The sequence below is a fragment of the Schistosoma mansoni genome, chromosome 4 (genome assembly GCF_000237925.1).
Source record: "Schistosoma mansoni strain Puerto Rico chromosome 4, complete genome".
Classification (NCBI taxonomy): Eukaryota; Metazoa; Platyhelminthes; class Trematoda; order Strigeidida; family Schistosomatidae; genus Schistosoma; species Schistosoma mansoni.
The window spans coordinates 24652012-24677257 of NC_031498.1; the positions used below are offsets into that span (position 1 = coordinate 24652012).

At 32.3% G+C, this 25246-nt stretch overlaps 1 protein-coding gene and 1 non-coding gene across 2 annotated transcripts in view; both read left to right on the forward strand.

The window, feature by feature from the left end:
* Positions 1-383: 383 nt before the first annotated feature.
* The window catches only part of Smp_055100 (hypothetical protein), a 38844-nt gene continuing 13981 nt past the window's right edge, over positions 384-25246 (forward strand). Inside the window, exon 1 of the mRNA XM_018797286.1 lies at positions 384-505. Coding sequence (XP_018652343.1) covers positions 436-505 — 70 coding nt within the window. The 5' untranslated portion in view covers positions 384-435. The remainder of the gene's footprint in view (positions 506-25246) is intronic.
* Smp_tRNA_02298_Pseudo_TGA.1.1 lies at positions 23655-23721 on the forward strand. The gene has a single exon. It is a non-coding gene (tRNA).

The following is a 25246-nucleotide window of genomic DNA, read 5'->3' on the forward strand; positions in this document are numbered from 1 at the left end:
GTTGCATGAGTTTAAGTACTATTATTTAAAAGCTTAAGTACGAATCCCAAAGTGATGGGAATATAAAACTTTCAAATATGCGAGATATTTCAGAAAACAAGAATTATATCACTGTATCTAAAAAATACATGTGATGTTACGATTATTAAAATTGACGGACTCATAAAGAGACATGCATTGCTTGCACAGAGGAAAAGCTTGATGTTTAATTTACTTATCGATATACAATAAAGGATTACAAGTGAGAAGAAGTATTGTATTGCTGCACTCAACAACATTAGGCGAAATTCAGCATGCATTGTAACTCTCTTGTTTGAACGACCAAATTCTATCTTTGCAAGGTTTTGTATGTTTTCGTTTTCATACACTGTTATCGCGCATGCATATTTACTTAAGCGATTTCAGTTTAAATGGTGACATTCATGGAATATACAAATGAAACACATTTTATTAATAACAATTTTACAATCAGCGATAGCGAATATAGAAGTTCAAGGGCGAGAAGGTATGTTATTACTAAATTTTTTCTTCTACCATTACGGTTGATTAAATCAAATCAAAGTAATCATCAGAATATCCCCCTGGTATTAACTTTTTTCAAGTCTAGTGTCGTCAATTACGTGAACAGAATAGTCGCAACGAGTAGTTATCTATTTTTTTATATTAAATATTGGTTTTTTTCTTACCTCGAAAATGTCTTGATTTGAACTGTCAATAAAACAACGTACGATGAAGTTTTACCTTTCAGAGAGTTTCATGGGAATTCGTTTTTCTTCTAGTTTTTATTATAAAGTGGAAGATGCACACATCTAATTCATGGGAGAACAAATTACCGACATATTTCTCGATTTGTTGAACAAAATGATTTATACCAGAACATCTTGAATGAGTAGTCTATTTGAAACTTTATTTTTCGAAACGGCAAAAATGAGATTTGAGATAGTGAATCATTTTTGGAAAGTCCATATGAGTGTATGGCGAATATAAGACAATCAGATTACTTCACATTCTTTACAGGGATTCAATTTAACATGGTTTCATTAGTTCTTCCGGAATTCATTTTACGAAAGTTGATCCAAAACACTTTGATCTTATTTGCTTATTTTGTCAATGATTTACGTCTTCTGGACATTTGTATACACGAAGGTTCTAGAATTTTCGCTATTTTTATGACTACTCATTTAACTACATTCATTTATTTGTCCAATGAAAGATAACCCTAAAATAGTGATCAGCTTATGTATCAACTAATGTTCCATATGCCTCCAGTTGCTCTCTCGAAATGAATATTAGATTAAACGTTGAAGGTAGCAGCTGTAATGTGAACAAAATAATTTTGTGGATGAAATAGAATCAGGAAAGTCTGAAAGTTATATATTTTAATCAGTAGTTTTCTACATCATATCATGTATATAATTTGACTGATTGCATAGTGCACAGACTTCTAACAATTCACCCGGGCTTCAGTTTTGCTTGTTTATTGACTGAATTTGCCAATATGTAGTTTTATTTGATTTAGTCGATGTGACCAGTATCTAATTGTCAAACATTTTGAGTGGTTCGGCGAAGATGCCATGTTACGTACTTGTTTTTGGAAAGCCTTGCTTAGTGTTTGAAGGTTTTGAACAAGATGACTTTGTGAAATGATAAAAATATATTTCATTAGTTGAAATATGTGTTCTATAATCCGATGTGGCATTTTAATCTTTAGGCGAAATTTATTAGTCCCTATCTAGTAGTCGGCCATATCGTGATTGATCGTCTAATATTTGATGGTGAACTCTAATGATGACCGAGGCCAGAAATTTGTCTAAGTCGTGTGTTTCTGAAAAATGAACCGTTTGCGACGAGACTTTGGTTGTTTGTGTGTAAAGTATAGAAATTTACGCGTGACTAAAACAGTTCAGTTTTAAAAAATGAACTAAGTTTCCTAACAAAATTGTTGAAACTCGATATAGCACGTGAAAAATTGCACCGTGACTTCATACAGAACTAATATTTGCAAGGCACAAGATACATGATGAAAAAGCCACTGATGAAACTTGTTCCAGCCAGAGTTTACATCCTCAACTGTGAGAGTGATTTTATTTCCACTTACTTTAAATTTAGGAGAAATGTTCGTAAGCTTTTAAAAGTGTCGACAAACATCTGAGATATGATGTCACGTAATAAATGCTATTGATATCCAAGTACGATGACAAAAACACTCAAATAATAAACATTCTGATGAAGTCGAAATAAAGTTACTAGGGAATGATATTTTTAAGAAAAACTAAACCTAAATACATATGAGCTATAAACTTGCCAACTTAATACATTTGATATAAAGAGCTTAAGACATTGTATGCTTCTTGGTAGTTCAAAAGCAGTCAAGAAGATGCTTTGGATTTAGGTTTGGTACTAACTTATGAAGACCAGCAATATCCCTCTGGGATATTGATAAAACTTGTTCATCGTCGGTTATTTGAACAAAAGTTACAGCCATAGACGCTTGTGTTGGACTACTTTCGTCCTGAGTCACCTAATGTCAGATGTGGATACTACGTAGCTCAGTTGCTTAATAATAGTCAGCATTGAAAACTATATGAAATGAAATTGTTCATGAGCCAGTAACCAGTCAGTATTGGTTTGCATTTTATCATATTGTCAGAAGTTTTAATCACAAAACACTTTGATAATGGTTACATGTGATGTGTTACTGGTTATTGACTAGTCAAATGGTGATGTCGGGTGAATTCCAAGGTAAATCCCCTCATTACACAAGCTCACTTGACACATAGTTGCCTCATCGAAAAGAATTACTGAATTCCATTCTCAAAACCAGTATGTGACCCACTAGCGAAATGAAGAGAAAAATCAAATTTGTCTCAACTAAACAATCATTTTCGCGGTTAAGGAAAATTGAGTATCGTTATATTAGAGAAAGTGCTGGCAAAATTCAAGTGATTTTATCACGAACACAAAGTCAGCTCTGAAGTGAACCTGTCTACAGAGCCTTATGTAGGCAGTAAATTTTTCTATCTTGACCACTATGAGGCCTAACGAAGATGCTATTTTAGAACCTGACAATGTTTAAGAGTTCTTTCTTAAGGAAACGAAACTCATTTTCCGTACGTACGTCTTTTAGATAAAAGTTTGTCTTATTTATTAAGATTTTATTTGGTAACATTGAGTTCTTTTTATATCTATGGGTTACATTAAATAAGGTTAGCAGTCATATTCGTTGTCTTCTGCTTTAAAAGGCATACTTCTGAGTTGTCATAGTTCTAAGCATATACCTATGCACTCGTTTTTATTTGTGAAATTGTGAATGCCATGTAAACTGGTTCTGAATTATTTTATAAAATTATATGTTTCATTGAACTAATCGTCCAAACAAGCATTTTCATTTTTTCAATGATATCGTAGTTTAAATACCAGTTTTTTACCGGTGGAAATCAATATTTTTGACCATATGATTTTTTTGTGTAAATAAAGAAATTAGTGCTGGCTAGTGACGGAATTCGGCGTCTGTACCATTGTCATCTGGACTTACGCACCCTCTAGCGTTGTTCGCATGAACGTTTGAGTTATTATTGCAAGATGAATATCATTTTCTCAGATTTCTCGCAGTGTTTTATAAGGCTTTTATCCATGTTAAAACTTTCTATATAAAGCAGCTTCGTCATATGGTGTGGCAAACTGACCTCACAAAGTAATTTTAGTTTCCGTCCGCTAATAAAAAAATTTATTTTAAAATTAAGAAGTCTTAGGTCCTAGGCAACTGCTCTGAGCGGTGTCACGTTATCCCAACTAAATTATTTTATTTTCTGATGAAACAAAAACCAATCAATCACACGGCTTCAAATTAACCAGACAAAACAGTCAATCAGACTGCAAAATACAAAAATGACACAGCTTCCATAGACAACCAGGTGCAAATAAAGTCGTCTGAAAAAAATAATTTAACGCCAATAAATTATTTTTCAGAACGTAACTTCTTTCTAGATTTCGGGTTGATTATGTTGCCCAAAAGAGCAGTGAACGATTCATGCCTCCAAAACTCGAATCAAAAGACGTAACACTATCAAAAAGAAGACATATAGAGTCGAATCTTCTTAAATTACGAGTTTATTATATATTACTTTGTACACATAACCTATTGGGATAGTTTTTACTCGTGTAATGGACGATTTAAGTAGATGAAATTCTGTAAAAACTAAAATTATACAACAATTGTATGCTTGGTCGATTAGTTGCACCCACTTTATGATTAGCAACACTGATAAGGCACCCAATTCTAAACAAATCAAAGAGATTCTGTACAGTATTCGTAGAATACCGTAAATTTTAATATTATCAATGAAAAATGTATTCATAAAAAGAATTTATTTCATAGGCTAGTATAGTGACAATGGTATTTTAGTTTAGTTGTTATTGTAAGATGTGTGAATTGTATAATGTTTTAAACATATTCCTTCTAATCATAGCAACTATATATTGGATGTAGCCTAATTTATTACTATCGATTGTATTGAAGTACATTCCAAATTTCGTTTAGAATTAGATTGATATATTTGTCTTTGATTTAAGCTATAACTTAGTTATATATACTTCTAATCTGGTTAAGTTTCATTTTACATGTAAAATAGATACACTATAGTGATGAAGCATTGTATTAACCATGCGTCTATTTGAGAAACAGTGTTGATTTTAATTTCTATCATACAAGAGCATTTTAAAATTTGACACACATGTGTACATTTTAATTCAAGTCATTTAAAGAACTCAAGGAAAGTATTTACTCAATGCGATAGACCTCACTCTGCAGGATAGGTTGTGCAATTCATCATTATTGATATCTGAGTTAAAATAGGTAACTGTGATGAGGTGCCAGGTACGATTCACGTAGATAAGGAGCATGTAAATGTTTACATTTGAACGCTCCGGTGGGACATGCTTCTCTTATAGTGGCTAGTGGAGGAGAAGAAAATTGTACAGAAGTAGTAGTTAATGAATTGAAACAATTATTTCGTGTAAATTATTTTTTTGATAAAATGACCATAGTTTGTGGGAAAAGTATTTGGAGGTAAACTTGAGTTATTTCTTTACAGGTGACCGAATAAGTACTTCCATCACTTATTTCTATATGCCAATCTCTTCAATGAAACTATAGGTCCATGTGATTCTGTTTTAGAATTCTAGGATACAATTTTGTTTTCTAAATGATATCAGTATATTACACAGTAACTATAACACCCTCTACTAAGATTTTATGTGGTATGTCACATAAAATACCTATTTATTTAATTCTCATTCACTATGATGAGCATTATTTAATTAAACGAAATTAATATACGTATAGGATTGTGAAAGTTGTTCATTTTTATTAAAATCATGAACCAGTTAAAGCTAGACAACCACTGAAAAGCTGGACTCAATGGATAGTTGTTTTGTCATAACATAGTACTTCTCAGTGGTGTGCACACACAACCGCGCAACAGTGGAGTCCAACCAAAGATGATCAATTTGGCGGGCGGATGCTTAACCCCTAGTCAAAGAAGCCGGGACTAAACAGCACCCAATTCTAACTTCAATCAACCCAACCCATAGTATGTTGATCTTCTATTTTTTCCGGTGGTTACCTTCCTCACCCAACATACACTGGTCACGGCGCACAAGGCCAAAGGTTCTGAAGACGATTCCCGGCACTACCTAGGGATCCAAAATTAGTAGGCATCAGCTGTCCAGTACTTCCAAACTTTCATTAATCATCTAACTTGAGTTGTTTTATGGTGGCAATAAATTAGTATACTTGACAAAATAAAGTTTTACTTGTACAGCCCTAGTAGTTATCGCTACTAATATATGCCGTGCTAAACAAATAATCCGTCTATACAATTACAAATCTGGATCATTCCTACACGAGTTTTCCTAAGATTTATAGTTAATTTAGGTCCAAAAGCACAAGTACTACATAGTAATCAATGATAATTTTACTGAATGATAACTTGATATTAGTTCTAATTTTGGCAAAACATATTACTTGTGAGTACACGTATATAATGTAACCAAAGTCAAATAAACTATCAGATCAGTAAGTCATACATGAGAAACATTTTAGATCAAAGTATTGCGATATTCCAACCCCATATGACTGGATAAAATTCCCGTATACTCATTTCTCTGAGTTATTTCTTTTTTTAGTCAAAATAGTCGATTCCAGCTTCCTTGTTGTTAGAGAAATCATTTACTGACACCCCAGCACATTTTGTGATGCACAATTAACCAAGCAAATACAGGTGTACACACGCTGCTGTTTTTAGAATAAAATATTTTTGCAACACTCAATTACTAAAATACTGCGACAAGTACATCAATCCGTCTTAAAATATCCTGTTTGCTGAATTTGCAGAATTCCAACCATATGAACTGATAGAGTACTTTCTATGATTACAAGATATTATAATTTTACTTGTGCGTAGTAATTATCATTGCTTTTATTAAGATCATAAATCGCTCAATGTTAGGTCACCACTAAGACCTGGAAGCATTGGACAGCCGTCTCGTCTTAGTTTCGAACTCCTCAGCAGTGCGCGTTCACGACGGCGCGCGCGGGACTTGAACTCAGGACCTTTGGTCTGGCTGGAATGCAACCTCTAGACCATTAATCTGATATCCAACAGTATTAATGTATAACTCTGACCAAACCACGATATTGCGCGACCATCTTACATTGTCTTCGGTGGGTATCTAGAGTTTGTACTGAACTGAAGTTCGTGGGTTTGAGCCCTGAGTTAGGGATCGCGGATGAGCACTTCAGAAGAGTTCCACACTAGAACGAAATAGCCATCTAGTGGTTCTAGGTTTTCGATGGTGGTCCAATATTGATCAATTGACGATCTCAATAAAAACTCATTATTCTTCACAACTCTATACTGATACTAAGTGTTGTGTATGATTTTGTCATCAGCCTACGCATGATCTAAGAATGTGGATTTTTTTAAAAATTTATATAATACGATCAACAAGAACACCGAATTTTTATTTATAAGCATGAAACAAAGCTTATTAATCATTTCAAATGATTTGAGCCTAAGAAATAAAATGATTCATGCATAGCATGCATTTACTATGTGTTGTTAGTATTATTGCTCATGTGATTGAAATATTTTGTGCGGTTATTGTAAGTATTTTTAATTCAATATAAAACAAATAATGAATTCAATTGACCAGAATAATTCAATTGGAGATTAATTTCGATTAGTTAGTTACAATTTAAAAGAAAGAATGATATTCAATTGACTAATATGTGAATATCTCCAAATATATATAAAATATCGATTATTAATATTATTATTATGATTGATTGATCGATTGATTGATTGATTAAAATTAGTTTCCAAGACATTATTATGAAAATATAATCTTTACATAATTTCACTTTACCAAGAATGTGAAGCTGAATGAAACAGACTTTTACTTGTATTGTGACATGAATGCGTGTTGTTCAGTATTTCAGTCAGAGACAATAACAAGTGGATCAATATCTTCATTTTATAAAAAAATACCATTTGAGCTAAAATAAATCGAATAGTTGATATATACAGATAAAGAAAGTATTGACAATAGTTAAGTGGAAATTATACCATCCAGCTCAAAATAGTTAATTTACAGATTAAATGAAACGACTTCATAGATGAACACAATCTTATTGTATATTATGAGTATGTATAATCAGAGCACTTAAGATATATATAGGCTTCGATACTTACTTACTTACTTACGCCTGTTACCCCTCGTCGAGGAGCATAGGCCGCTCACCAGCATTCTCTACCCAACTCTGTCCTGAGCCTTCATTTCCAGTTCTTTCCAGTTAACATTCATCCTTTTCATATCTGCCTCTATTTCCCGACGTAATGTGTTTTTTGGCCTTCCTCTTTTCCGCTTCCCTTCAGCATTCCAAGTTAGTGATTGAGTCGTGATGCATATTGGTGATTTCCTTAATGAATCTCCGATCCACTTCCAACGTCTTTTCCTGATTCCCTCTTCAGCCGGAAGCTGGTTTGTCCTCTCCCGTAAAACGCTGTTGCTGATAGTATCCGGCCAATGGATGTTGAGTATTTTGCGTAGACAACTATTTATAAATACTTGTACCTTTCTGATGATGGTCGTAGTAGTTCTCCACGTTTCAGCTCCATACAGTAGGACTGTCTTGACGTTCGTATTAAACATTCTGACCTTGAAATTGGTTGAGAGTTGTTTTGAGTTCCGTATGTTCTTCAATTGTAAAAATGCTGCCCTTGCTTTGCCAATCCTCGCCTTTACATCTGCATCAGATCCTCCTTGTTTATCAACGATGCTTCCCAGGTACTTGAATGTTTCCACCTCTTCCAGAGTTTCGCCATCAAGTGTGATTGGGTTGGTGTTCTCTGTGTTGCATTTGAGAATCTTGCTTTATACTTCGTGAATGTGGAGGCCTATCGATGCAGAGGCTGCTGCTACATTTGCTGTCTTCATCTGCATTTGTTCGTGTGTATGAGAGAGGAGGGCTAGGTCTTCTGCGAAGTCCAAATAATCTAATTGATTCTGAGAAGTCCATTGTATTCCGTATTTTCCTTCAGATGTCGAATTCTTCATAATCCAGTCAATCACTAGAGGGAAGAGGAATGGGGAGAGTAGACAGCCTTGTCTGACTCCGGTTCGGGTACTGCTAAGTTGTATCTCCTCATTTCCATTGCTATTTGACTGGTCTTTCCTGTCTCCCACATTGTCCGGACGTTCCATGTACCTGGTTGTCAGAAGGTGAATCGGTCTCGTGACTTCTGAAAAATTTCGGCTTTCATCATGAGACGTCATAATTATTCCTTCAACTCCCAGGGCAGAGTTTAAGTGGTTTGAATTATTTTTTCTGGTTAGCGTTTTTTTAGTGAGTTAGCTTTTCTACGGGATGGGGTCGCTAACCCCATGCCCAACCCTCCTCCTTTACCCGGGCTTGGGATCGGCAGTAACTCTAGAAGAGCTACAGGCGGAGTTTTTTTTATTTATTTACCAGAAATCCAACACCCTTATTACCTTCATCTCGATTTGAAACTATGTGGAAGCAACGTTTAGATTGTTAACAGTTTCACAAGTTAGCTCATTAATAGACTCATATAGTATATCATATTTTACCTCTACGGTCAAACTTAATTTCCACACTTTAATTAAACAAAATGTTAATTATGATATCTTTTTTATCCGTTTTCCCTAAGAAGTAGATGATCTGTACCAGATTTAAATAAGTACCCTTGATACAGCAAATAATAATACGAGCACTTACAGATTTTCACTAGTGAGCTATCATTGAATCAAGACTACATATTTATGAAATGTATATCTTGACTTATTGATCCAGATTATAAAATTTATGAATGTAACACCGTTGGATGCCGGCTCAGTGGTCTAGAGGTTGCGCGTTCGCGTGCGAGACTGATAAGTCCTGGGTTCGAATCTCGCGAGGCGGGATCGTGGATGCGCACTACTGAGGAGTCCCACAATAGGACGAAACGGCCATCCAGTGCTTCCAGGTTTTCCATGGTTTTCTAGCTTCATTTGACTCATGATTTCAACTATATAAAATTACTATAATCTCCACAAAACCCCCTTCGAATGTAAGATTAAACAATAAACTAGATGGAATGGATCTATTTTCATGTTAATATTTTGACTTTATAGTACATTTAGGTTTGATTTCATGAAATGTGGATTGTTTAAATTGTTATGCTTCAAACTGACTATTAGATAGAACATCAGATATATTAACAGAACCAAATAAAATACTTTTCAGAACCACATTTGAACTTTACTCTTGTCTAATATGATTTGACTATATAATATATATCATTGTATAGTTATACATTACAATTACTTTTAGATAGGATGTGCATTTAGATTCTTGATTATATTCAATACATTTGATTTTCAGATTATATTGTTGTAAATATCTTGTATTCATTTCTCTAACCACTTATAATTTGCTTTATATATATATATCCATCATTCATTCAATAGCGACTGATCATATAGCCTAGACCCGTTGAAATCAGTCAGTCATATGTTGATCACATTACATAAGTTGATTTAGTTCTAAATAACTGAGTTTTATTTTGTCACATGCTTGTTTTTTAAGTACGAAATATGAGGAATTAGATAGAAAATGTATTCCGAATGAATTATTTCTTTTTACATGGTTTCACGTTTCCACAATAGTAGTGTAAATAAATGAATGATACTTTATTTCCATTTAGTCTTTGATGAAAAGCTGTCATTGGGACACATGAGATTAAGCTCCAGATTGGGTAGTGAATAGATTTTATTCCCAACATATTGTCAGTCCCTGAAACTATCGTGACATTAGTATGACTATAAAATAGATAACGTTTACGACTTTGTGATGAAATGATAATGTTTCTGAAAGATTCAAGTTGAAGATCCGTACATGGATTTAATCAAAAAAGAATATAATTGAAGTAACGACGTAGAGTGGAATTGAACCATGAGGTTCATGTCTCATTTGTTATGAGTACTGAACACTATATAAATATGATGGAAACTGACTTGTGAAAAAAATAGGATCATCTAAATCCAATAACTATTGCGAGAACATTTTGGAATTAGAAACATATGTAAGAAATGCGCATCAATATACTTCGGGCAGGATTTTCAACAAGATTATGAAGTAAAGTGCGTAGGTCAAGTCAGTAAACTAAGATTAGCATAAAACCAAACTTTAATAACTCAAATAAATTTATAGTTACCGATTACATCGAAGACAGCAATCTGAAAATAAGAAACATCAATCGTGTAATGAAACACCCTGTACATACTTTGAATGCGTGAATCCTAAAGACCGATATAAATAAAGAGAAGTATTAAAATAAAGTGTCTATGAAATCTATGCTGTTTGAATCGACGGTCAATATATACATTATAAATAATCCAGAGTCTATTCCAAATCCCTGATAAATTCCATTTTCATGGCTAAAAGCAAACCATTAAGGTTACATTCATCAAAATTCCAATAACTTGGGATAGTAATAGAAACAAGTACCTATAACAATCATCATTCAGTAAATAATAATGTTCTTTTATGTGACTTATACAGGTTAAACTCATACTAAAATTAATTGCCATGGATGTAGTCGTACAGAGATTAGGAATTGATGAAATAATCAATAATTAGCTGTTTTATATACCATCATAGTTATTAATATGAACTTCTAATTACTAATTAACGGAACGCTTTGTTTATTACAGAAATATATATATAAAGATTTTCTAAATTAAACTACTTATATCTTATAAAAACTGACTTATGAGATTACATCCATTTCAACTTAGTAGGGCTTTGATCAAGGCTCTTTAAACATCTTATTATATTGTATAATTACTGAAGGCAATCATAATGTCGTTCTGAAACATTTTCAAATCAGCTTCATACAAACAATATTGGGATTTATTTTTTTAAACCGAACTATCCACAAGTTTTATAAGCAAAGATGGGTAGTGGCTAGCAGTGGAATCCAGGACAGACATTTCGTCCTATTTAGGACTCATCAGCTGGGTGTACGTGCATCCTATAGTTGAATTTCACTACGGGACTTGAATCCATCACCATTAGCTTCAAACGCTGATACGTTATCCACTTAGCTACTGAGTCCAGATACCAACTAGCTTGTGCAATGGGGTGAAGTTATTATTCATTTTTGTAGATTTAAACAAACAATACAAAAATAAATATCTACAAGTTGTTCATTTATTGAAGACTATAAATCAACATTTAACCAATACTAACAATGAAATGATCTGTTGTACAGTTATTTGGTAAATAAATGACTATTATTCCACCTTAAGCATGTTTCGAAGTTCGTTTTTCTTATGTGATTGGCTTATATATACATATGCAAGCGTGTATCCATGCCTCCATGAGAAAATAATATGTTTGTTTAACTAATTTATAAACTGTATTACTCATACATGCGTGGTATTTTGTGAAAAAGATATCTCTGTATTTGCGGGGTATGCACTAATGTTTATTTGTTTTGATTTGATCAAACTTAATACTGTTATCTACTTTTCGTTATTTAAAAGGTCACTGAAAATAAATAGAAACTATTGAACTCATAAGGAACTCACTTAATTATTATAGCGTTAAAGTTCTCACATATGAGCTTTTAAACATGTTCCACTGACTTTCTAACAACTTCCCTTATTCTTACATGTTTACTACTAAAATTGTGGTTATTTTGAAATGTAGGTCTAACGTTTTCAATAATTTATATTGGTTAAAAATTCTTGTTAGAAATTCTTATCAATTCAAATCAAAAAAGAAATATTTAAATCCCGATGGTATACATGCCTGGAATATATAGATCACTAAATCCAAATCTACTGAACACTTTGTAAGACCATAATGTTAGAAATTCTCTCGTTTTGTTATCGTAATTGGTTTAGATTGACAAACGAGTTTTGGATTGCCAATATGAATGAAAGGAATGTTAATCGTCAAATGAAACGCAATAAAACGATGTTGACTACTGATGGATGGACATGAGATTGAGTTATTAGCTGAAAGCACTGTATAAAGTAATACCAAAAATCAAGACTTCTAATCAGAAAAATAGGTTTTTCTATGAATCAAAATAATATACTTATGTATAAAATATTGACAGGAGAATAACGTGATTACATATGATAAACGATTAGGGTGAATAAGTTTTGCAAGTCATTTACTATTCAGTGAACTGAGATATGACTGTTGGATTTAATTATATGCTATCATATGGAATCTATATGATATTTACATTTCCACCAACCTCAGTTGGTCATTCTGCACTAAAACATAAATTTTCATTTTCGATATCCTTTTCATTTGAAATGAACTTGAAGAAGATACTTTATAATCTGTCATGTCTCCATTCAATATGAATCTTTAAAAATTATGTTTCAGTCAGACTTTTCTACTTATAGAATATTTTTAACATAATCACTTTTTATAAGGCGTCTTTTAACCTTTGAAGGATTTGTTTTATAACCGAGGATCATTTTAAAGATAATTGAATATAAAGTTTACGTATTGGTTAATATCACTATCTTTTACCAACTGAAGTATCATTGAAAATCAGGTTACATGAAGTAGTTGTTTTCTTGCTAGATTTTGATTTATCAACATAGAAAACTTATTACGGTGCAATAGACCTCAGTGTAACTTGTAGATTATTGGACAGTTATATTTTAATTTTGACCTCGTACTAAGTTTTAGCTAAATATTGCTGAGAAGTTCTAGACTGGAACAAAATAAACTCTCAATACTTTTTTTGATGGAGTTTTGTTCTCTGAGCTGGATGCTTTGGCCGTGGAGTTTTCATCGTCCTTCTGAACGACATCATCAACACAAACTTCTACCCGAAGTTTGTGTTGATGAGCTACAATTCTTCTCCACCAACCTACCGATGTTCCTTGGTATTCACCAGTCCTTTAATTGAGGTTGGTATATAAAAGAATTATCATTACATTTATTTGATTTAACTGGTCTGAGTTCTGGGTTAAGTGAAGTAAGATAATCCACAACCCATTTCAGTTCAAAATCAACATTTTTAGACTTCTCTGTTAAGTTTTTGGCGAAACATTCAAGTTACATTTAAAATTACTACCTCGAACTACATTTCATCTAGTTTTTTCTCATTATTATTATACTCAGAATGTTTAGAAATATATACATGAGGCTTTGAAGCGAATTTAATCCTTTCGAAATATCCTATAAATTTTAGTGAGCAGATATAACTGATTACTGAAGCATAAAAGTTTATATTTTAATTCTCAAACCGTGCTAAAATATACTGATTGTTATAAATAATGAACACCATTGCGCAATTTTAACAAAAGATGAATTCCAAACCTGTTCAAAGCATACTTTGGTAGTTAAGAATGGGTTGACACGTGAATCTTGATAAAAACTTTGAAAGTAATATACTAGCTCATACAAATACAATGAGTTTTCATGTGCCAACCATTTGTCATCTAATCACAAACACCACTATGACATAATGTTCTGAATACTGTTAGAAACGTATCAGAGTCAACTGCGAATATCTCATCAATTATTGAATTGAATAGTATTAGATATATTCTTTAAGTAATAAATGGTAGATAAATAAAGTCGGTCACAATAGACTGAATCCAAACAAAATAGATTTTACAATTTAATTAATGTTATTTTGAACTCGAAAAAATCACTTCAACAAAGAAAACACACTTCCTATAGGGGACACTTCATTTCATCGTCAATGATTAACTGTACCTCGACTGTTATAGTCAAAAAAATGTTCCTAAATACAAATAGATTAAACTTTATAATTTTTAGGAAAATATACAATGTGGACTTCGCTTGCTGAACAAACTAATACTGTTATATTAGCTGTCATTTAACACTAAAATATTTATTGACGGTGTTCAATACTACTCATTTCTAGAATCATAAACAGAATCCTCATCTCCAGTAACCAGGATAGGTTTGGTTTGAATCAACCGCCAAAGCTTTCAATATTTTATGATTGAAACTAAAACAAATGACTCGTCTTGATCTTATTACTGTTTTTTTATAGAGAATAATAAGCAAAGATGGATAGTAGCTAGCAGTTGGATCCAGGATGCGCGTTTCGTCCTATTTTGGACTCTTCAGCTGGATGTACCTGCTAGCCACTATTCATCTTTGCTTAAAATGCTCGTGAATTAAGGCTATATTGAGGCAATACGCACAGTATGCACATATGACCAATAAGAGACTGACCAGTTGTAGTCCTAAACATGCATGGAATGATTCAAACAAACAATACTAAGTGAATATAGAGAATAATTCCTGACAAGATTTCAGATATTCATCATTATTTACTTAACAATAATATTGTTTATGTAGTAAAGTGTTTATCATCTTGTTAAACAGTTTAAAAAAAAAACATTTTAATTTATTAAAATAGAATTTATGAAAAATAAATAGGATGAAATAAACAATGATTTGAAACATAATGTTTACCACTAGATGAAGAGCCAAATTTTACATGTATATTATATGAGTGATTCATGAGAAAATGAGATAGGTCAATCGTTGAAAAGTTTAACTTTAAGATTTACAGTTGAATAACAAAGGTTTCTAAACTTGAGAAAAAAATATAGTTAACAGAACATAGTCGAATCGTTGGTTATTATTCCTTTATTCATTTTTATTATTCATTTGACAAATAAAGTCATATTATTTGTTTCATAAGATTTTTCAGTAGACAATTGTTTTGATGTTGAATCGGTTAATAAGGATCTTAGGGTTGAAAATGATAAAATCTGTAAGGATGGCTCGTTGGCAAACTCTAGGAAGCTTCAAGAAGTCCAGAAAGAGCCGAAGACATTCCATTCAATCACCACTAGGGGAACATTTTAGAATGTCAACGTGTAGCTTCCCTATTGGATGAATAAGAATGACCCCCTATGTGTCTATTGGCTGTCCGAAATGATGATTTACTTTCAGCCAAAAAAACTATAAATACATGAGATTTTTGTATTATATTTGACACTGTTTGGGGAGTAAAATTCCTACTTACTGGTCTTCTGTCTTCTCTCTTGCGACGTTGCGGGTTCGATCGTTCAAGTAGTCTAGTAGTACGCGGCATAGTAAGAATCAAAGCTCTAGATATAACAATATCACAACGGAAATGAGTAGAACAAATGGTTCCCTTATTAAAATTTAATGTAATGTATGACACAAACCACAGACAAAAAAGGTGCAAAATATCTAGTTGGAATTCATATATTGCAATATGGTGAAAATCACTGAAGAAATTGCTTATTTTGGTGATTTTATTTGTAGGATTATATATAGTAATCTGTACTGTAATGTACATTATACTAGAACAAATTACATTGATGAAAGAGTAATATCAGAATTATTGAACTATTTAAAAGATTAACTCAATAATAAATTTCATCTTGGTGATTGATTTCCAATCGGAGGATATCACAGCACGTAGGATTTCAGTATGGATAGTTATAAATTATAGTATACATGGAACATAAAACCCTATTTTACTGGTTACAGAGAAATGGACGTTATCAATTTTTTCTAAACCTTACTTCTGATCAAATTCTTTTTGTTACTTTGAAATGTTTACACTAACTAAGTGACTATGTTTTGATGCTTGGTGGTCGAAGGTAGTCGATAGAACTCGATCAACACTATTGATTATACCGATTGAATTCATCACTACTCAGTAATCAATCAGTTTATAAAAAATCAGCCCTGCAGAAGGTCTATCAAGTTCTGAATACCTTAGTAGCAATATCACAGACTGTAGAGCAAGATTGCTGACAAGATATGTTGACAAGGGATAAGCAGCATGAAACCTAGGTTTGGGGTTCGCTCTTGACTACATTCAACCACTTATAACTAGAGTTATACTTAGAATAAAATTACAGTTTACATCTTTTTTATGTTTGTTCACTCTAAATGTTTTTCTATATGACCGTCACTCTATATTAATGTAATGAGAAATTGTTTTCTGAAGTAAGATGATGTAGTGTAATGAACAGTACGCTTTAAAGTGAGATATCAACTATCATCAATAGGTGATTTCATGAAATATGACGAATTCAACCAACTTAATCTCACTTCATATCCTTATAGCAATCGAAATTATTGATTGCTGGAACAAACCACCAAAATAAATCAATATTCTTGACCAACCACCGGTGCTGGATTATTCATTTCAAGGGTATTATCTGACATATTAGCAAATTAAATAAAAATCTATTTTAATATCCAAACCTATTCTTCTAGTCAGGCAGTATACCAAGAGCAGAAACCTAGATTTTCTAGCTTCCAGGTATATCAGACAATTCGCTACATAAGTCTAATAAAAAGAGAGTATTCTACTTTCTACTTATGTTATCTAATATGAATTCGACAATCATCATTGTCATGGTGTGGTAAAATTAGAATGAGAACTTCTCAAAGACAATAAATGTTTTAACTTAAAAGTTGCTAAATTATTTCAATATATATTTCTACAAATGAAATAACACTGTCAAGTCATACATCGTATTATGTAATGGAGGCTAGCAGTTGAATCCAAAAGGCTTTTTTCATCCTACTTGAAACTTGCCGTAATGTGATGAGACTGTAATTTATGAATGACATATGAGAGACGCCAGAATGATCTTGAGAGTGTCCACCTAATAACCAGGACCAAATGAAGGAATTAGAATTATGATTTACAGTTGATGGTTAGGGTTGCGAATTAAATTTAGGTTTTTCGTCACGAACTTACATCAGATTTAATGTCAAAAAGCTGTTTAGCCAAATAGATGAGTGAATTTTGCGCCAAAATCCAAGACCTGTTATCTTATACCTGATTAGTTCGACCATAAATTATCCTTTCACTAATTTTCCTAGTGCTTAAGGTTAATAGCTAATATCCAATTTTTTCTTTATTTCCCTTTATTTAGTCAACGAAGACTTGAAAAGTTTGGAAATCTAATTGATTCACTGTATACAATAGTTAGCATCTCATTGAATGTAATCAAACTGACAGCTTAATAAATTTGACTAACTGACAAGAGATTCGAACTCAGGACCTACCAATCTCGCGCCAGAGGAGTCCCATAATAGGATGAAACGGCCGTCCAGTGCTTACCTGTTTTCCCTGGTGGTCTAGCTTCAATTGATTCACGCTTTCAACTATGAAAATACTTAATCTCCACAGAAACCCTTTCTGATAACTTACAAGATTTACCTAATATATTTCAATGTTATTTAAATCTATATTGTTTATTCAATCATAGTTTTATTAATGTATTATTCATATATTCTGAATAAACACATAAATATAAACACTACAATATGTGTTAATATTAATAGCATAGATACTTGGTTGATATCATTTGCCAAAAATAATTTCTCGTCAAAATAAATCACGATTTACCGAAGAAAAAATCATTTGAATATATTTGTTTTGTAAAATCCCCTTCTCTTTACTGTCCGGATTTCGGTATTAATTTTAACTTTTTTAAGTGACAAATTAAGAGATTGTACATGTTTGGAACCATTCCAAAATGTTCGTATGTTTGAGTGATTTAATCAGTTGGTTAAATTGTTATATATCATGTTAAACTAATATTTAGTTAATATATGTATTTTCATAGTTGAAATCATGAGTCAATTGAAGCTAGACCACCATGGAAAACTTGGAAGAACTGGATGGCCCTTTCGTCTTATTGTGGGATTCCTGAGCATTAACACCGTTGGATGCCGGCTCAGTGGTCAAGTGGTTAAGTGCTCTGGCGCGAGACTGGTAGGTCCTGGGTTCGAATCTAGCAAAGCAGGGTCGTGGATGCGCACTGCTGAGGAGTTTCACAGTGGGACGAAAAGGCCGTCCAATGCTTCCAGGTTTTCCATAGTGTTCTAGCTTCAATCGACTCATGATTTCAACTATGAAGATACTGAAATCTCCACAAAACCCCTTCTCATTAATATATGTATTAATTATTCCTGAGTAGTTATTTAGTAGTGTATCTATGTGTAGAAACCACCAAACACCTAGTTGTTAATATGTTGCTCTTAGTCACTTAATTTAAAAAATAAAACAAAAAATTAATGAAATTCACTTAATTGAAATGAAATTTTTCAGAGTCATTTTGTAACTAAACACCATAAAATCTCTAAGACATATTAGTCGTTAAGAAAAACTATGAAACAATGTTTGTTAACCATTAAATTCGTATGATATTCATGGAGGTCATTAAGTTTAATTTCAACTATCTAGGGTAAATATCGACGTGAATAGAACTTCGATCAAACCATCTGTAGAATATTTGTAGTATTTCAGTTTACAGCTATGTATTTATTACAAGGTATTTTTTTTAGACGGAAATGATTATTAAATAAGGTAGACCACCATGGAAAACCCGGAAGTACTGGACGGCCGTTTCGTTCTATTATGGGACTCCTCAGCAGTGCACACCCACGATTCCAGGTTTTCCATGGTGGTCTAGCTTCAATCGACTCATGATTTCAACTATAAAAATACTGAAATCTCCACAAAACCCCTTCTGATAATAAATAAGGATTGTTATTATGTATGTATGTAATTAGAATTATTCACTGATAAAGTACTGAACACCAGTATTTTAAGTAGTATTCTACATTCAATGTTGATGTAGATCTACAGCCCAACTTTTATTTTTTTTCAAATATAAAGACAAGTTTTGACAATGAATAATAAGGTAGGAATAAATAGTTGTTATATCATTGGATGAGAGTACGCACGAATAAACAATCATAATATCATATAAGAAATTAAACTCAAACATTTACTATTTAGTGATGTACACTGATGTCTTTTATACAATCATTCATAAAGACATAAAGATTCAAGCGGTTGAAGTGAACTCCTATCATATGTTCAAAAAATACATCATATTCAACAAGATCACTTTCGTATTCATAAAATTGTTATTATAATACTGTTGACAAAACATATGGATGATAACCTTAATTTCTAACGTAATTGATCAGCTTGTACATAGATGAAAAGAAAGTAGAGAAGCACGATGAACTCACGGTATTCTACACACATCGTCGATTCTATATCGCTTGAACATATCAGGAAATTCTTAGTCGAAACAAGGCATTTACACATGAAATCTATTTCGATATGAGAATAAATGGCTTATTATGAAAAGATTTACATATACGACTTCCAATAGTTATTTAACTTGAAATGGAATCAAAATGTCATTTAAGTATACTGAAACAAGCTGCCAAACAGTTTTAAACTCTTTGTGTATTATTTAAAATTGAATTATTCTAAGAAATTATTTAGCGGGATTTTTCTAAAATTTTGATATCGGTTTTAATGTAATTGCAATTTATGGCGACGGATCAATGTTGGGTATAGGCTTTAACCCTATTCATCTACTTTTTTCTCATCGTTTATAGTTTTAACTAAATATTTCTTGAATTCAACTGTTTAAACTTGTCTCCAATAGATTAGTTATATCAGTTAGAAGTATCTCTGATCAAGAAAAGAACTTCAGTACATTAAAATTAAGTGTAAATAGATAGTTCGTAGACGCTGTTAGGATTTTAGTGCATCCTTTTAAATGTGTACTCTTTCTTACGTTCTTCACATTATTTTATTATAAAATGACCAGCAAACTGTTCTTTTCTAAGTTGATAATGATCTTATTTGAAAATCATTATTGAATAGATAGCTATTTCAACTTATTTGTGTACGACTTCAATAGTCTGTACTGAGGATTATTAGAACATGTTTAAAATTGAATTAGAGAAGTTCAATGAAAACGTTTAAATTATTGAAATTAACGACTGCTTATAATAAAACAGGCTTTGTTAAACATCGGATTAATGTATGAATATAATCTAGAAATGACATTGCTCTTACAGTTCTTAAGAAACCATATTGGTTTTACATTGACATACTACTTTTACAGTTTTGTCTCTGGAACTGACTGATGTTAATTTAAAAGTTGGTTTTTCATAATTCACTTTAGAATTCTATTTTTTTAATGAACAACAATAGAAAGAAGTTTAAATGATTCGATAGAAAATTTAGGGTTTAAGCCACCAATAACTACTGATTTTCATGTTAAAGTAATTAAGTAGTATCATCAAACTTTATAGAAATGAAGTTGAATCATAATAATACTTGATATATATATTAATAAACTGATTGTTACTAGGGTGATCATTGTGTGAACATAACCAAACTTCCAACCCTATATGTATGATACTCAAATAAATGTGTATGATCTTAAAAATATCATTGTAATTTTGCGTAGTTAGTTTAGATGGTACTCTATATACAACACTGAATGAATAGAAAATGATGACACCGAAACTGAATTCAGTAGTACATTATAGTTTGTCTTCAAATAATAAACAATATGACATTCAATAATGTGTTTATGTGTAAATATATATTACTTTATTCTATCATATCATTATTCATATGTTTAAAAGGAATTTAGAGAATACTGTGATAAATAGTCTCATACATTGAGATATGAAAAAGAAAAGATTATAGACATATGTTTTTGAGATAAAAAAATTTATCAAATTCCTAACAGTCGTATAAGGTTATCTTTTTCAACGGAGTCTGTCTTTTAATTAGATAATATATAAACATTATTGAAATACTTATCTAGGTGTTCAAATGAATTCACATTGTGTAAGGTTTAAGATGATCATAATAAAGATGGATTATTATTATTATTATTTGAACACATAAACATTGGTACAAAGGGACACCAGATACATATGCGCCACACAAATCCCATTTGATTTGTGTAAGGTATGCGATACTGCCCAGGTGCCCAAACTGAAACAGGCGGTTATCTTAGGGGTCCACACCCGGAGCCTTTGACCTAAAGGTCTCATCCACAAGGCAGTGGAGCATCGTGAGGAGATGCAGTACCATGGTAACCGGTGACCAACAATTGATTCATACGCCATTTGTTCCCTCAGGATACTGAAGCCCATGTTCACCATTGGTTTGGAATCAGGGTTTTCCAACTCCCCTAAGTGGACCCTCCGTGCCCACCATGCCGGTTTAAGCGCCGGGCATTCGCTTTTCGTCCTCTCAATTTCGTAAACAACAGTAATGCCACGAGAAGGCAGTGAGTAGGACTTCATTAGAAGAGGCTATATATTCGCGTGGCCATGTGAGAGCATTTGGAGAGGGAGAGCGAACTCTCTCCACTCTCGGCCGTACCAAGGCATTTGTGTGCACTTTAAAGATGGATTGTAGATGTCTAATACTACATGATTATTTAATATAGTAAGAATATAAAGATAATCACATAACTGAAATATTACTTGAAGGCTAATTGACGTATAAAATCTAATTTTTTGCCATATAGTTGCCAGTGGCTTGACAGTCTTGAAGACTATAGAAAATATGTCTAATTAAGTAATGATAAGTACCAAAAAAGGTTGTAAATAGGTAAACTTTTGAAATTTATCAAAGGTTATAGTTTACCGAATCTATCTTATGCACTTTTAGGAGTCTGTGAAGTGAAAAATAGACACCCCTAAACACCTCATACTTTTCAATTTTACTTAGAACATACAGCAATCAACATAGATAGATGTTCAGTTGAAGTAGCTTAACCAATAAAAACAACTATTTGTAAAGTAAAATTTTAATTATTCGTCAATCTGCTATCAAACTATGAAATACAATTAGTTTTTATCATAAATTTATTTTTCACCTTTCCATAATTAGAAAATTTGTATTCCATATTTAACAATGATTTCATAGCCAATATTAAATATGTTGCAACAACTGGAAATATACTTAAACTTGGCATGAAACATATCTATCAGTTTACTAGTAATATAGTACAACTTAAATGAAACAGTTGTCATATAGTGTATAAAAAATATAAAATATTTTGTACATAAAATGATAAATTACACCTGTTTTTATATTAATGTTTTTATAAGTAACAAAACTAGTCTTGAATTATTTGAGTAGTATTGTGATGTAGGCTACTTATGTCCACATAAGTAGTATATGGTGATGGTCAGATATAGAATGTATTATGGCAGAAGACCGTTAAGGAAAGAACTGAAATGAAGCGCACTTGGTAAAAAAAATGCATGAACAATGAAATTAGAAAAGATGAACTGATATTTACAAAAGGAACAGTGAAGATTGAGACAATCGATTGTTATTTTGCAAATTAACTGTTTGGTAATCAGAATTTAGTGAGATAGTCTGTAATTTGTGCTTTAATACGTTCGATTGTCCCCACTCGTGTTCTTGTTCACTACAGTATTACTTTGCTTACTTGCTTACGCTTGTTACCACTCATAGAGGAGCATAGACCGCCTACCAGAATTCTTCATCCAACTCTGTCATTGGCAATCCTTTCAAATTGCTTCCAGAGCGAATAGAGTGAATATGTATATATATATATATTCTGGTTAGCGTTTTTTGGAAAGTTTATTTTCTACAGGATCGTGTAGCCAACCACACGTTCAAACCTCCTCCTTTACCAGGTCTTAGGACCGCTAGTAGCCCTAGAAGAACTACAGGCGGAGTTAGTATTACTATGAATAAGATAAAAAAAAATATGCTTGTTCTTTATTAACTATTTATCATAAATCCATAAATTTTTGTTGATACATCTCTTTTGAAAAGTATCATACTATGAGATTCCATCTAGTTATTTATAAAGAGAAAAAGAGCCTTTGAATTACATACATAGATATAACAACCTACTTAAATGACAATGGAGTGTATGTGAAATTATATGTATATATATTTTTATAAAAATCAACAGTTTTCTTATTTACCTTAATTATAGTTTAGTTAATTGTCAAGAAATTCTTAAAATAACGAGAGGAATTCTCTAAAGTACTTGGAATAATGAGAAAAAAATTGTATATTCTATTTTTAAAATTGTGAATGGGAATAACCCTATAAACTGTTGAAATAAAAAGAAACTTCATTTACAACCTAAATCACATCGTGAGACATTCTCATAGTAAATGCATTGGTCAATTTGGTAATAGTTTCATTCTTCCAGCTTATAATAAGAAGAATTGAGAAAGTCATGGGGACTCAGTGGCCGAGTGGATAACGCGATGGCGTTTGAAACGAAAGGTACTGGGTTCGAGTCCCAGAGTGAACATCAATTCTGAGATGCAGGTACATCCTGCTGACTTGTCCCAAATAGGACGAAACGCGCGTCCTGGATTCCACTGCTAGCCACTATCCATCTCTGCTTACCATGCTCGTGAATTAAGGCTATATCGAGGCAATACGCACAGTATGCACATATGCCAATTAGAGACTGACCAGTTGCAGTCCCAAACATCAATGGGAAGATTCAAACAAACAATACTAAGATGAATTTAATCATGGGAAATTCCTGAAATTCGAAGTTTCGTTTCAACTAGTTTTTAAGATAACAATCACTATTGGTAATATGTTGATTAAATTTTATTAAAATAGAATCAACTGTCATAGACAATAGATTTCTGTTGATACTATGACCTTTGTTGTTCTTAACATGATATTAAAGTGAAGAAATGAGTTTAAATTTAATCACCACATTTCAGTCTTGTTATTATTTAGTTAAAAGAATTAAAACTACTCTGTTACTGACTGACTGCTAAACCAATATCAAATATTATTGTATGAGTATATGTGTTCGGTAAGAACTGGGAATGAGTTCGTCAACCACATGATATTGTTCTATGAATGAATATAACTGAATGTCAAACTATGTGTTTTATGCTGGGTATGAGTCTTTATGGAAGATAACTGAACTGTGTTTTAATTAATTAACGAGATGAAAACACACTGTACTCCAGTTTAATAGAGGAGCAGTTTAAAACGCTGAGTTTTTCATTAAGGAAACGTGATAGGCAGGGTCATTCAGATATAGACGAGCCCGTGTTTTGGTGAAAAGTAGGCCTAATTTGATGATGAAATAGACAAATGCTATTGGTCGAAAATCTGACTCAGACAACCATCGAGACACACATCTATATTGTGAAATAAGTTGCCCATACATTTTTTGCTCAAGTTAGTCGATAATGGCTATCTACTCATGTGTATATATCAATATCAGACTCGAATGACTATAGAACATAACATTTTGTGGCTAGAAATTGAGGTCGAAATTTGATCAATAGAATGCACCTGTTTGCATCTCACACATTTACCCGATTGGTCAATCCTTTCTTGTCCCTCTGAAAAATATGTCTGGGGTGTTGGATCCAGTTATGAAAGTTGAAGCGAGGTTACATCAACATGCTTCAGAAATTGCATCTTTAACATTCACAAGGTATGAAAATATTTCTACAAGAAACTGTTATTGAAAAAAATATAAATTGTGAAAGATGTCAACTACAAATAATAGTCAACATTTTATCATTTATAAGGTTAAACAGAATGAGATATCAAATAAACCTTCATCTAATATTTATAAGTTATAGCTGTGAGCTCAACTGTATCCCTGAAAAAAAGTATCATGGAACCATTCAATAATGTCAAATACAAACGTATCAATTAAATAAAAATCCTACAAATAATTATTATTTTCACAAGGGGTTTTGTGGATATTATAGTGATTTTAATAGTTGAGATTATGAGTCATTTGAAGGTAGACCACCATGGAAAACCTGGAAGCAGTGGACGGCCGTTTC